This window comes from Ornithorhynchus anatinus, chromosome 11, assembly GCF_004115215.2.
Source record: "Ornithorhynchus anatinus isolate Pmale09 chromosome 11, mOrnAna1.pri.v4, whole genome shotgun sequence".
NCBI lineage: Eukaryota > Metazoa > Chordata > Mammalia > Monotremata > Ornithorhynchidae > Ornithorhynchus > Ornithorhynchus anatinus.
The window spans coordinates 46,066,610-46,080,714 of NC_041738.1; the positions used below are offsets into that span (position 1 = coordinate 46,066,610).

At 55.3% G+C, this 14,105-nt stretch overlaps 1 protein-coding gene across 4 annotated transcripts in view; it reads right to left on the bottom strand.

The window, feature by feature from the left end:
• GSE1 (Gse1 coiled-coil protein) overlaps positions 1 to 14,105 on the bottom strand; it is a 554,500-nt gene that overhangs the window by 11,069 nt on the left and 529,326 nt on the right. For 3 of the 4 annotated variants that reach the window (XM_039913604.1, XM_039913603.1, XM_039913605.1), the window contains 8 exons: positions 12,007 to 12,179; positions 10,991 to 11,191; positions 9,570 to 9,761; positions 9,033 to 9,361; positions 8,293 to 8,617; positions 3,816 to 4,411; positions 1,409 to 1,521; positions 554 to 824 (listed from right to left, as the gene is read on the bottom strand). In XM_039913604.1, coding sequence (XP_039769538.1) covers positions 554 to 824; positions 1,409 to 1,521; positions 3,816 to 4,411; positions 8,293 to 8,617; positions 9,033 to 9,361; positions 9,570 to 9,761; positions 10,991 to 11,191; positions 12,007 to 12,179 — 2,200 coding nt within the window. The remainder of the gene's footprint in view (positions 1 to 553; positions 825 to 1,408; positions 1,522 to 3,815; positions 4,412 to 8,292; positions 8,618 to 9,032; positions 9,362 to 9,569; positions 9,762 to 10,990; positions 11,192 to 12,006; positions 12,180 to 14,105) is intronic. The other variant, XM_029074736.2, reaches the window with a different exon arrangement.

Sequence of the window (14,105 nt, forward strand, 5' to 3'; positions counted from 1 at the left end):
CAGTGCTGTCCCAGAGTTCGATATGAGAGTAGCGTCATCCGTCACCAACTCAAAGGGAAACCCTCAAAGGCAAAGGCCAAAGACAAATTCTTCTTCAACAAAGCAAGGCAGCTTTCGCACCTGTCTCAGGCAGTGCTGATTCAGGACTATTTTAAGGCCAAAGACCTGACTGGCTGACAAATGGCTATGACACCTTTTCTGAATGGGAAGGGTCCTGATAAGGGCAGTCCATTATTCTCCAGCCTCACCAAGGACAGAACAAGAGGAAAGAGGCTTACAATAAAGTAAGAAAGACTTAAATCAGGCACGAGAAAGGGATTGGCGGGGAAGGGGGGGAAAGAGAGGGGGAGAGAGAGAGAGAGAACAAACATCAAGAGGCACCCGACAGCCACCTGTCCGGTCCAGCTCGCAGGTAGATCTGCCAGGAGCCAAGGGACCACAGTTTCCAAGAGCATCTTGAACCCTGGCTCACCTCGCTCTGCTGCCCCTCCGGTAGAACCCTAGAGCCTGACCCCTGTTCCCGGGGTGCCCCAGGAGAAAGATGGCATCATACCTTTCCTCTTCTCGGCACTGATGTGAGTCAGATTGAAAAAGGTCAAGAACTTCTTCTTTTCCTCAAAGTTGGGGCTGTTGTTCATCTCATCAGGGCTGTAGCGCGTGGAGAGCGGGAGCCGCGGTGAAGGGGTCTGCCGCTTGCTCTGGATCGTTGGCGGCGAGGGGCTCCGCTCCCTCAGCATCCGGCGCCTCTTCCGCCTCTTCTGAGTCAGCAGTTCCTCCTTCTGCTGCTGGGTGGTCAGGCCGAACAGCTGTAAGAATTCTAGTTTCTGGATTTGGGGAAGGAAAGCAGCCCAGTCAATCAATCAGTTAGAAGCACCCAGCGGGACTTCTCTTCCATTGACCCGCGGTGTCCCCTCTCCATCCTCTAGCCTTGTGGTTCTTTTCTATCTGCCTGTCTCACTTGGGGGAACTATAAGTTCGTGTGTCCCGCAAAGCTTCTCTGGGGAGGGGGAAAGAGCTAGCTAGGAAAGGAATCCCCAACTCTAAAATCAACGGCACAGGAAGCGCAATGCTGAGTGCAGGATCTGGTAAATGGAGAACTGCCTAACCGATCCCTAGAAGGGCAGACGTTACAAAGGAAAGGTGATGGTGACGGCTGGCTATGAACAGGACACTTTAAAACCCCATTCATTCTCTGGCTGATGACAGGTTGGGAGGTAAAATTCTGCCAGTGAATGGAGGTTAAATCTCCCCCTCTGAGTCTGAGTCTGAATTTCCAGGGAAATTCAGGGATTTCTGACGATCACACTTGTTCCCATCTCAAAACTCCCCATAGGATGGCCGTGAGCCAGGCCAATGGCCGGCAAGACCGTTCCCTCCAGGTTGAGGCCCTGCCCAACGGCCGCCGTACCTCCGAGGAAGTGTCCAGTTTGAGTGGCGGTTGCTCAGCGACACAGCGGAGATGTGCCCGGACTTCCTCTTCATCGCTCTCGTCGTATGAGTCGTCCAGGTCATAGTAGTAGCCTGTACAAGAAACGGGCAGGATGGTGAGGCCAAGAGGCCATTGGTGAGTGGGAGGAGGAGGAGGAAGAACAAAGTGACAGGAAAGAAAAAGCCATGGCCCTACGGAATTGCAGACACCCAGCGAGTTCATATTAATCACATCAGAGAGCTTTTGGCCCCAAGGACTCTGGCCGCAATTTGTATTTATTTCCGGCCCATGAAACTGTGACTGACCATGGGGGTTGAGGCAGGGACCTGTTATACTATGTAATGCAACGGGCTGCAGTGTCCGTGTCAATTGACTGGGTTGAGCATGGTGCCCCGCCAGGAGATGCATGAGAGGTTGGCCCTGCTGTCCAGGCTGGGGCCATCCAAGACCACATTTGACCAATTTCTCTTTCGCTCAGTCGATTCCAAATAGAACACACTCTAGTGAAGACGGACACGGACGGACAGTTGCGCGCACACATGTATAGACACAAGTGCGCACGCACAAACACAGGGTAATCCTTAAATTTCCCGATCACCGTATCCCAGCAGGAACATGATTGGCAGGGATGAGAGGGGAAAGCAGATGCCCATCATTATTGACAGGAGACTCCGTCTTCATTGTATGCTGGGTCAAACACCCACAAACACCACAAACACCACAGAGATGTGGTAAACACCCTCATGGGCATCTATTCCCAGAATATTTCAATATCTAGTCTTTCAATTTCTGGATGGCCAGCTTTAGACCGGCTAAGAGTGGCTGCGGATCTCTGGACAGATGTGTGTATGTATGCGTGTGCACACACACACACATACACACACACTCTCTCTCTCCTTCACCCAGATGGAGATTATTTGAAACCTGCAAGTTACTCAGTCTGTTGATTCTACAGGTCTGGGTAGCCTAGGAGATGGAGATCTGCTCTGCTACGTGTGATCACGAGCAACTTCTTTAACTTCCCAGCCTCCAGTTCTCCAATCCCTTCCTCCTCCTATTTCCCTTATCTCTCTAAGGGGAAGGGAGACGATAATGCCCTCTAAGCTCCTTTAGGAGAGATGCAGAATACATTCACAGACCAGTTATTTCATGTTTACTGTATGCTTCGCTGGGCTGATCAGAATCGGAGGTTCAACTACCTCCAACAGTGCACTTTCCCCCAGTCCCTGAGAACCATCAAGATATCCCAAAAAAAGATTTGGAATGCCCACAGTGTCAGCCTGAAGTGGGGGGTGAGGGGAGGTTGATGGAGAGATCTCTCGGTTTGGTGCTCACGATTCCCCAGGACCTCCCCACTGTCCTTTGGCCAATGACACAGTCCTACCACACCCGATTAGACTCTCTCAGCATGTGGCAGGAGGCCTCGGGGACGAAGGCAAAGCATGTTCGAGTTTTTCCAAAATGTGCTGTGAGCTGGGTTGGCAGCCCCACGCCACGGACATTAGGGTTCTGGTGGGGAAGTGGACCGAGCAGATGTGCGTGGCCACAAGGCCAGCTCCCAGAGGACCTCGAGTCTTGACCTGGAGGCAAGGTACCCAACCATCTGTCCCTCTTGTCTATTTGGGGCCAATGCAGAGGCTGAGGAGGTGGTGGAGTCTCCCTCTCTAGCCTGTAAGCTTACTGTGGGCAGGGAATGTGTCTGCTTATTGTTATACTGTACTTCCCAAGCGCTCATTACAGTGCTGTGCATGCAGGGAGTGCTCAGTAAATACGACTGACTGGAGACCATTCCAGGTCCAAGGAGAGGTGAGGGAAGAGGGTCAGCTGGTGGTTGTGGGGGAGAACCAGCTGACCTCAGGCCACTGACCCCTGGTGATGGCTGGGTGGCCCAGGAGGCCCTCTGTAAGCCACCTCTTAGGGGACCAACCTGATCCCGCTCTTCTGATTCCCAGCCAAACAGCATCATTAATATTTTAAATCGACTTATTACCCTCGGTTCATCATTTATTAATTGCACCTGTTTGGAGGGCAGGATTTACAGACTGGCTTTGATTTGGCTTTCAGTGCAATTTGCATAAAGCCGAGGCCAAAGAAGAACCCTGGATCTGTCTGCTCAAGAGATGCCAGGTACTACAAGGAAGACATCTTTGCCAGCTTCCTAAGCCTTTTCAAAATCTAGGTGCTTTTTTGTTTGTGGAATGTTTGTGGTGGAGATATGGGGTGAGAGGGGAAAAACCAGAGTGGAGGAATTTAACCTCCCACAGCAGATCTTGCTTCCCAGGGCAGTTGGTGGGGTCTGGGGAAGAAGCCGGGGGATCCCAGGAGCGGGGACAGGAGGAGGGCTGTGGGATGGGAGGGGCAGGACTCTCTGCTTGCAAGAACTGACCTTTCTCTCTTGCTTCTCGCCGCCTGCGCTCCTCCAGATCCAGTTTACTGACCAGCCTTCGGTGCTGCTGCAGAAACTCGTCATAGACATACATGGGGTCGGGGCCTCTGGGAAGAGGGTGTCTGTAGGGTGAGCTGGGCTTGTGGGGCAGGCTGACATCGCCAAACTGCCCCACCTGGGACAGCGATGCCCTCTGCTGGCTGAGGATGGACTGGGTGGACTTTTCCAGCTCCGCCAAGAAGGGCCCGTGGGCGTACCCGCCGTGTTCCAATGCCACCGGCTCTCTGATGGGCTGGTACTTCTCCAGCGCCTCCCTCTTCCGGGGCCCCTCGTCTGGCTTCTCGGCACAGAAGACCCGTTCCACTTTGACCAGAGGGACCGCTTGCCGGCTGGGCTCGTAGGCGGCAGGGTGGGGGTGGAGAGAGTGATTCTCCTGGCTTCTCCGGGGCTCCAGCGGGCTCTCCATCAAGGACACAGGGTTCCAGAGCGCGGTGGGCACAGGGTGGTGCGGAGGCTTGGGGGAGATGAGTGGCGGGGGCCCGCCCAAGTGTTGCACCGGCTCCCGCCCGCTTGGCTCGTGGCGGTTTGGTCCGGGCCTGGGGAGAGGAAGGAGCGCAGTGCTAAAGACCGACTCGGGATAGAAGAAGGAATGGGATTCGGGATCCAGACCCCCAGCTCCCCTCCCGCCCAATCTTTGGTCTATCTGCCTGACTCTCCTCCCGCCCAACCTTCAGTCTGTCTGTCTGACCCCCTATAGAACCTGCTCCAGGAGCGCTGTGGAAGCTGGGGGGGATTGGATGCAATCCTGGGGAAAGTCTCACGTTACCTCCCTGGGTGTCTTGGGCAAGCTCCCTTTTTCTCCCTGAGGGAAACAGGCTACCCTGGCTGCTCCTGATGCTAAGCCCCTCCCCTGAGCTGGAAGCCTGAGTTTGCAATGTATCAGGCGGGCCCCTCCCGCTGGCACCTGTGAGACCCCCGAAGGCCTACAGCACCCCGAGCACTGCCAGAGTCCCCACTGCTGGATGTGGGTTTGGATTTGAAATGGGATTTTCCCAATATTAGTAGAAAAGGAACGCCGGGTGGGATGGCAGAATTAAACCCATTCTTGGCTTTCCCCCATTGACAAGAGCTCGGGGCTTGAAAAAGGACGCCCCTGATCGACTGGGGCCCCACTGCGAGCTCCCTGGTGAGCCCAGTCTGGACAGAAAGCATGCCTCCATCCGTCGAAGAGCACATTAGTCTGCACATGGGGAGCGCTCAAATACCACCGATCTCCAAGAGACCCGAGGGCCTCCAGTAGCAAACACGGAAGAAGCAAACAGCTCCATCGATTTCTCTCCGCCGGTCCTCTCGGGATCGGGGACTCCCATGGGCCTCAACTACTGTTATTATTATTCTGTATTATTCCCCCTTGGCCACAAAAACACACTTCCCCTCCCACTTCCTCGCTGGCTCCCCAACAGGAAGACCCGGGGGCTGACATTTGTCATAGTCTGTGCTGACACCTGGTGGCCATTCCGTTAGTTGCAGTAGGCCCAGGGGAAAAATCACCTTTTTATTATTAATGATGGTACTTGTTAAGCGCTTACTATGTGCAAAGCACTGTTCTAAGCGCTGGGGGGATACAAGGTGATCAGGATGTCCCTCGTGGGGCTCACAGTCTTCATCCCCATTTTATAGATGAGGTAACTGAGGCCCAGAGAAGTTAAGTGACTTGCCCAAAGTCACACAGTAGACAAGTGGCGGAGCCGGGATTAGAACTCATGACCTTTGACTCCCAAGCCCGGGCTCTTTCCACTGAGCCACACTGCTTCTACTATTATTCTTGGGTCCCGGGGGGTCCCCGCCCAGGGCGGTGTCAGAGAACACCTGCCTCCCCTCAGCCCTGGTGCGGCTGGGAGAAGTTCACGTGGGCTCAAGGCGGATTGCTTGACAATGCTACGGATCCCTCAGCTGCTCTCACGGAAAGAAGGGACCCAGCCCCTAACAGCCGGTTGAAGGGCGGTCCCCAGGCCCTACTCAATTCTCCACGAGAAAAAGCACAAAGTCACACTTGCAGCTCACCAGGACACAAAAGGGAATGATATCGTGAAACCGTTCTTAAGTAAGTGGCAGAGGAATAAAATCGCTAGCGGAATAAATATTTCATGTACTGGAGCTGAGCCGCTAATGGTTTTCCGGCTCAGAGCCCCGGACCTTCTGCGCACTGGAGCATCAAGTTCCGGTCTCCATCGGGAGCTCGGGCGTGGAGCCCCCGCTACAAGGCTCAGCGTCCCTGGGCGGCTGCAGACGGCCCCCACGAGCCTCCTAGATGATGACTATTGGTGCTGAAGCAGCAGTGTTGGGGCCAGTGACCAGAAGTCCCGGGGAGTCTGTAGCGGAACGGCTGGTTGGGGCAGTGCCAACCTTCTCACTGTACCTTGATCTCGTCTATCTCACCGCCGACCTCTCGCCCACGTCCTGCCTCTGGCCTGGAACGCCCTCCCTCTTCATATCTGACAATTACCCTCCCCTCCTTCAAAGCCTTATTGAAGGCACATCTCCCCCAAGAGGCCTTCCTGGCTAAGCCCGCCTTTCCTCTTCTCCCACTCCCTTCTGTGCCTCCTCCCACTCCCTTTATTCATCCCCCCTCCCAGCCCCACAGGACTTATGTACATATCTGTAATTAGTCTGTCTCACTCTCTAGACTGTCATCTCATGTGGGCAGGGAATGTGCCTATTATATTGTGCTCCCCCAAGTCGTTAGCACGGTGTTCTGTACACAGAAAATGCTCAAAAAAATACAACTGACTGATTCACAGTGTGAGGGGTGGGAAGGGAACAGTGCGCCTAGCCGATGCCGTGCCTGGAGGCGGATGCACAGCAATGGTGAGCATTAACCAGGTGGCATCTCAAACGGGCAAGAGCAAAACTGCCATTGTGGTGGGCCACTGAGCCTCTGACCCCAGCCCCCATGCAGTTGAGTTCCGGGAGCAGGTGGTGAGAGGATGGGAGGAGGGCAGAAGGGACCCATTTTGAGTCAGGGTGCTATTAAATGCCCTGCCTCCCACTGGGCTCCTCTCTGAAGGCCTTGCACCCTCTTCCTTCTGGCAGTGTATCAGAGGTGACCTTAGTCTTATTTTAGCTTGATTTCCAGGGACTGTCAGAGGGGAGAGTGGGAGGCTGGAGGAAGAATTTGCATTGTTGTGCAGACCTGCAATCCGTTCGCTATTATACCTGATTAGCTTAGCTAATCCCCTTGCTGCCCCAAAATAACAAAGGAAACCAGAGCAGGGCTGACTGGATGAGCCTAGCCTGCTTAAGCGCTCAGGGATGGAGCAGAGGAGCCAGTGTCAATCAGCCAAAAGGTTGAGCATAGAGAAAGAGGGAGGCAGGCAAAGTAACCCATCAAGTGAAGTCTAAAGAGACAGAGCCTCACTCTCAAATCCAGATTTCCTCTAAACTGGGCTCATCTTTCCCTCTTTTCAGGAGACTGAGTGGGAACCTAGTGAAAAGAGACCAGGACGAGGAGTGATGAGACTTGCATTCGAAACTCGGCTCTGCCACCTGCCTGGTTGGTGGCCTTGGACAAGTCATTTACCTCTCTGGGCCTAAGTTTCCTCATCTGTAAAATGAAGATAAGATGCCTGTTCTCCCTCCTCCTCAGATTCTGTGCCCTGTATGAGACGGGATACTGTGTCCACTCTGCTTTAAGTGTACCTGCTCCCTGCATTTAGCACAGTGGGTGGCTCTGAGTAAGCACTTAATCCAATCCAGAATAACGGTCAGCCTAGTTTCAGCCTGGTCATACAGGGAAGGGCAGAGTTTCTGCCACCCTGGGCATGACTGAGAGGACAATTTGGGGCCGGGTTCCCATGAATCCTCTGGGCAGAGTGGGGAGCTCAGGTCTAAGGTCTGGCTAGGTCAGGGGCCACAGATGAGCTGGCCCTGTCCCCTCTTGCTAAAAACCCAGTCCAACCTCACGCCTTCCCCTTGGACTCGGGAGCTGGACTGAGCCCTTAGAATGGGGGTGAGGGGAGACAAGAAAGACGGAGGAAAGGGAAATGGGGGCTCCGGTTCCAAGCCCCATTCTAGTTTCTCCTCTGCCTGGAGACCAAAGCAGCTTCACCAACGCACGGACAGGCTGGCAGAGCTGAGTGGATATCCTGCATGCAGAGCCCGGCTGCCCAACCCTCAGCTGCTCCTGTGGCCCAATTTCCGTTGGGTCAAACCCTGGTTCCTCAGTGCCGTTGACTCTGGAGCACCCGTGGGCCTTGTCCCTCATCATGGGCATAGGGAACTCACAGGGGCCTCACCTGCACTTATGTCCACACCTGTAATTTATTTATGTATATTAAAAGTCTGTCTCCCCCTCTAGACTCTAAGTTCATTATGGGCAGGGAATGTGTCTGATAATTGTTATACTGTACTCTCCCAAGTGCTTAGTACAGTGCTCTGCACACGGTAAGCACTCAATAAATACAATTGACTGACTGACCTGGGGTTCTCAGGCCGATGCTCGGCCTCCGCCTGGGGTGCGGGGCGGCCGATGTCCAGGTGCTGCTCCAGCACCTGCTGTCGGAATTCCGACACCTGGGACTGCCGGTCCTCTTTCTCCTGCCGCAGCCGCCGCTGGCGGGCCAGCCACTTCTCCTCCTCGTTCGTCCGCTGGATCAGCAGGGCTGTGGCCGCGCTGCTGCCGGGCAGCGGGAAGATGCTGTGGTTGGAGATGAGGCTGGGCACCGAGTGGTGGGGGGCGGGCGATGGGTGCAGGGGGTGCTGGACCGGCTTAGGCGTCTGCAAGGAGGCATCCTTGAGTTTCTCTGCAGGGTAAGAGATGCCACCCCAGGTGGGGGTGGAGGGGAGGGCCGTCAAGACAGGGTGGTACCATTCATTCCTCCCCCAACCCCCAGCCTAGACCTCCCTCCCTCGTGCTGCGTCTCTTCGGCTCTCCAGGGGAAAAGGCAGTCCAGCCCTCTGCCCTCCCTACACAGGGAGCCTGCAGTCAGGACCAGGGCTGACGTGTGGGAATATGCTCCAAGCCCCCAGTTCCCAGGGGTCTGACAACCAAGCCACATAGGGAGTGCCGGATCCTTTCAGCCATGCTGGAAACCAGGTCTTGACCCTCAGGGCTCTCGCTCTGTCTCTCTGCCGTGTCAAGATGAGGCTCGGTTCCCCCTTCCCCCTACCCACCCAGAACATGAACCGCCTCCCCCACTGCCACGGGCCGGGAGTTACCGGATCTGTTCGGAGTCAGCTGTTCTGAAGGTTTGACCCGCTCTTCCACCGGATGGCTCCTCAAGCTGTGCAGCTCAGAAACTGGCAGGAACTGGGTTTCCATGGACTTCACCATCAACTCCTTCTCCCGAGCTCGTTCCCGCTGCCTCTCCAGCTCCCGCTCTCTCTCCCGCTCCCTCTCCTTCTCCCGTTCTCTCTCCAGCTCCTTCTCCCGCTCCCTCTCCCGTTCCCGCTCCTTCTCCCGCTCCCGGTCGGCTTCCCGTTCTCGTTCCTTCTCCCGTTCTCTCTCCCTTTCCCGCTCCCTTCTCAGCTCCTCGTCCAGCTGAAGTCTTGGAGGGAGGTTAAAAAAAAAGAAGACAGAGAGAGAGAAAAAGAGAGAGAGGTCAAAGGTTGATCGTCCTCACAAGTCCAGATGCTAGGTCTGCAGTGAACACCCCATTCTGTTTCCGGGAGACTTTGGGCACTTGGAAAGTACCCACCCGAGAGACATGCTTCCAGGGAACGCCCCTTCCACATACACCCCACCCCCCGACTTACCTCTCCGCTGTCAGGCTTGACATCCGCTCTGACTGCAAGGCCGACAGAGACGAGTGAGAGAGCTCGGTGGGGTACCGCACCCCAGAGAGGTGGAGGTGCATAGCTGAAGGATGCAGAGGAGGCAGAGATCCAGGGGTTGGGATCGGGTAGAAGGGAGACCTCAGTGCAGAAAGGCAGTAGGAATCATCCATCCTGTGGGAGAGAGAACACACTTCATGCCACCCTGGCTCGCTAGACTGAAGGTTCTGCAAGGGTAGGGATTGTGTTGACTATCAAACGCTCCCAAGGGCTTGCAACAGTGCTTGGCCCATGGGAGGTGCTCAATAAATACAATTTATTCATTTGTACAATTTGATTAGGAAGTCACAGAGGCTCACAGCAGGGGCCCGGTGTGCTGGAAACAGAGAAATGGGTCTTGGATTTGGGGAGGAAAGCAGTAGCAGTAATGGCAGCCAAAAGCCGGGCGAGTCCAATAGGCCTCGTTCATGTCATCCTCTCGCCATGGGTCTTGGAGAGGTATTGGGCGGGAAGACGAAGAAAGGAGAACATCTTACTTAAAGATCTTAAATCAATAAATCAGGTACTGACTGTGTGCAGAGCACTGAACTAAGTGCTCGGGAGAGTACAATATAACATAGTTGGTAGACATGTTCCCTGCCCATAATGAGCTATCTTTAAGTGCTTTTCAGATGTCATCTGGATGGAAGCTCACCACGTGGATGGGGAGAAACAAATACCCCTTCCTATCAGCTTAGCCCTGGTAGTGCCCCCGGGGGGTTGGGGAGGGATCTGGGCTCAATTAAATAAATTAATTATATTTAATGAGCGCTTACTGTTTAAATAGCACTGTAGTAATCACTTGGGAGAGTACAGTATAAACAGAATTGGAAGACCCATTCCCTGCCCACAAGGAGCTTACAGTCTAATGGCAAATGAAATGAAACAATTGGAGGCCACAGAGGAGAGGCTCAGCCCTGATCCTCGCTGCCTCATAGCCACACGCTGCCAAGTGCCCCTCTTTGCAACCTCAGAGCCTCTCTACTATCCTATGCATTTCTCCCAAGAGTTCCTAGGGAGTGGGGAGACTCCCGGCAGTTCCTCTGGCATCCTCTCTTGCTTCCCCACCAATCGAAGCCCTCGGCCCACCCCCACAACCCAGAAGCAATTGGGAAGGGTCTTGCCGAGGACAATGTCTGGTAACCTGTCCTCGGGGTCTACAAAATAACCTCCCCTGCAGCATCTCACTGCCCAACAGGAAGCCCTAGAGATCTTCAACTGGCTGGAGTGGCCAACCACCTGGCAGAGCCTGAGAGCTGGCAGCCATGTGATGACTCAGTCAAGGCCCAGCGAGGGACCTGGGGGACAGGGACAGAAAGGGCCCCATCCTGCCTGGGAGGGTTGGCCCATCAAAGTCTTTTCACCTGAAGGCCGGGTGCGGGAAGGGGTGCGGGGCCAGATAGCTGGGGTGGTAGTAAGCGGCAGCAGTGGCCGGGTCCAGGCTGATGGGAGGCAACGACGACATGCGGAGGTCCTCTGCCGTGTGGTAGGGGCGGAAGCTACGCAGGTAGTCTTCGGTGACCGCACTGGGAGGCACCACGTGGTGTACTGGACGCTGGAGGCTGCTGGAGGGAATCGAGAGGAGAAGCAGAGCGGGAGAAGGGACGGGGGGAGGAGGGCAGGGGAAGGCAGGAAAGGTTAGCAGTTATTTTTCTGGGCTAAGAAATTAATGTGTTTCTGTTGACCTCTACGGTTCAGTTTGAAAGCCAGGAGGCTCTCCAAATTGCATCTTGAGGGGCCGGCTGCTCTCCCGGGGAACATTCTGCCTTGCTCCAGTGGGAGGCCAGGTTTGGGAGGCGGAATGGTTGCCACTGGCTCCCAGCTCCCAGCTGGCTCCCAGCACCGCAGGGTACCGCCACACCACACCCACCAACCTGGCAGCCGTTCCTCTGAGCCTCTAGGGAGCCCTCCTCTCCCCCTCAGCCATAGGGGGCTTGGCAAGCCACAATGTCTGGTCATTGTGGGGCCAAAGTCTGGGATTAGATGAAAGAGCCTGGACACTTGGGACTGCCCAGTCGCTGTAATGTGGAGGTCAGCCTCGTTTAACCTGAGACAGCCATCGGTTCTTAAGTTCGAAGATGGAAAGCGACTTACGCCTTGTGGCTCAGGGGACCGTCAGCCCCAGGTTTTGGTAGCACAATGTTACCCACCGCGCCCCCCGAAAATACACTGCCAAAACGCCTGCCCCCACTGCAGGGGACAGCAAGGCTGCTCTCTGATTCACTCTTAGATGGGCAGAAACAAGGGTGTAGGGGGAGAGCATATCCTGGGAGTTAGCGCTCAGGATTCAGGGCTGCTTCCCAGAAGCACCAGTGAAAGGGAGCAGGTTTCCCTTGGGCTCTCCCGGATACTCCCACATTTCCCCTGCTCCCTGACTCACTTCAACGGTTGAAAGCGGGAATCCTGCACGACAGAGTTGGGAGGGAGGCCGAAAGAGTAGGGCGAGCTGAGCAGGTGGGATGGGACAGCCGGGCCCCCTGTTTTCTCCTGGGGCAGCGGAGGTTCTGCGATCAGGCGGTCTCTGCTACTGCTGCCCCTCGACCCCGCTTCTTGCTGCAAGAACCAAAGGAAGAGCACAACAGAGTCAGATGGGTGGGGAGGCCGGGCTGGGGCCTGGAACCGGCACAAAGAAAACAGATGCATCTGGCCACAAGTTATCTTAGCCACATTCGCTGGTCAAGGAGCCTATTATCAGGGCTTCTCTCTGGAGAAGCATATAATCAAAATATCAGGAAATGCAAGGCTTGAAATTCAATTCACAGTCCCAAAATATGCCCAATTTGGGAGGACTTCCACCAGAACTGCAAGGCATATCTATTTTTGAGCCATTACCCCTGTGCACCTACACATGCCGCCCCCCGCCACCTCCCGCAGCCCCCTCCCCACCACCCCGTCCAACCTACTCCAATAGCTCAGCAGCTGCTTCCTTGCCAGACTTTCAGTGCTCTGCATCCTGCAAACCTCCCAGCAAAGATTAAAGGGCAGGTTCCCATTCTGGAATCTTGGTCTTGCCATCGGACGGTGCCTATGGTCACTTGGACTCCGAGCAGGACGGGAGACCCCAGACCGTCTCACCCTGGTCCTGATACCTCCAAAGACGAGTGCATGCACGCGCGCACACACACACACACACACACACGCGTCCCCCCGTCCCCCTCCCCCCAGCCAGTTCCTCAAGTGACGCTGGGCATCAGCTGCGATGGCAGCTGCTCACTTTCCATTCTGGCTACCCTGGCCATGCTGACGCCCACATAAAAAGACAGGGGGCATCAGGAAGTGGGCACCACTACTAGGGTAGGGCAAGCTAGTCTGCAACCATCAGTCCCCTGAGTGGCCCGCGCATCAGCTGTGATGGGGGAGAGCAGCTGCTCTGCCTTGCCTATTCCAGTCCGTCTGGTGGCTCCAACGAATCTACTCATTGGCAGGGGCTGGTTGGCTGAGCAAAGCCTCCTAGCCCCAGTGTCCCCTTGAGTCCCGGCCTCCGGGGCCTGGGGAGGGGGGCGGGGGAATGGAGGACAGGTAGGGCCAGAAATGGCAAATTCTGGACCCTCATTGGTTGCAGGGGGTATGGGGGCAATGAAGAGGAGAAGCAGAGGCAAACCAACCTCAAAAGAAACTCAAACTGAAAAAGGAACAAGTATTAACATAACCTGTTTGGAGGCTGCCTCAGAATGGCACCAAGAAGCCACCATCAAAGGGGCCGCTCAGTGACCTCCTAAGGTCCATCCCATTCAGAGCCCTCCTCTCTGGAACTGTGGGCCCACGGGCTAAATAAACCTAAGGCTGGTGAACAAAGAACTGTGTGCTCGAGTCCCCACTTCCCCACCTCACTAACAATAGTGACTCATTCAGCAGACTCAATTGGCGGGAGGGTGCTCCTCCAAGGTGGAGCCAAGAGCTTGCCTAGGGACAGACCGGGCCCCAGGACTCCAGCTCAGGCCAGCCATGCTTCCCTTCCAGGGCTCCGCTTGTTGCTGTGGTTGGTTTTGGGGGGTGGGGGAGGTAGGTGCGGAGGATCCTGAACTCATTTCCTGGCAGGAATGAGAATCCCAGTTCTCCCTGGGGGATTTGTGGCTGCCCATTGGAACAGCAGATACACAACAGGGTCCCTCCTGGCCTATTTGGAGGAGCCAGGATATGGGACCCCGAGATTTCAGCCCACGCCAAGCTTCCTGGTACCTGGATTTTTCAACTTTAATATCCAAGGAACTAGGAAACATCCAAGGCTGTTAGGTCAGAGAGTGCCTACCTCTGTCATGAAAACACACTTGGAAAGTAAAGGAGAACGGCCCCACACCGAGCCCGAGAAGGGGCCACAGCTTCTGAAGGCTCCCTTAACCCTGATTCGAACATTTTCTCTCTGACCTGGCCCTTCCACCCCCAAAGCCTCCTGGAAACTGACCCCGGCGTAAGTCACAAGGCAGATAGGTGAGACGGGAAGAGCCTCCCCAAACTGCCCAACCCTAGCCCTAGCCACTG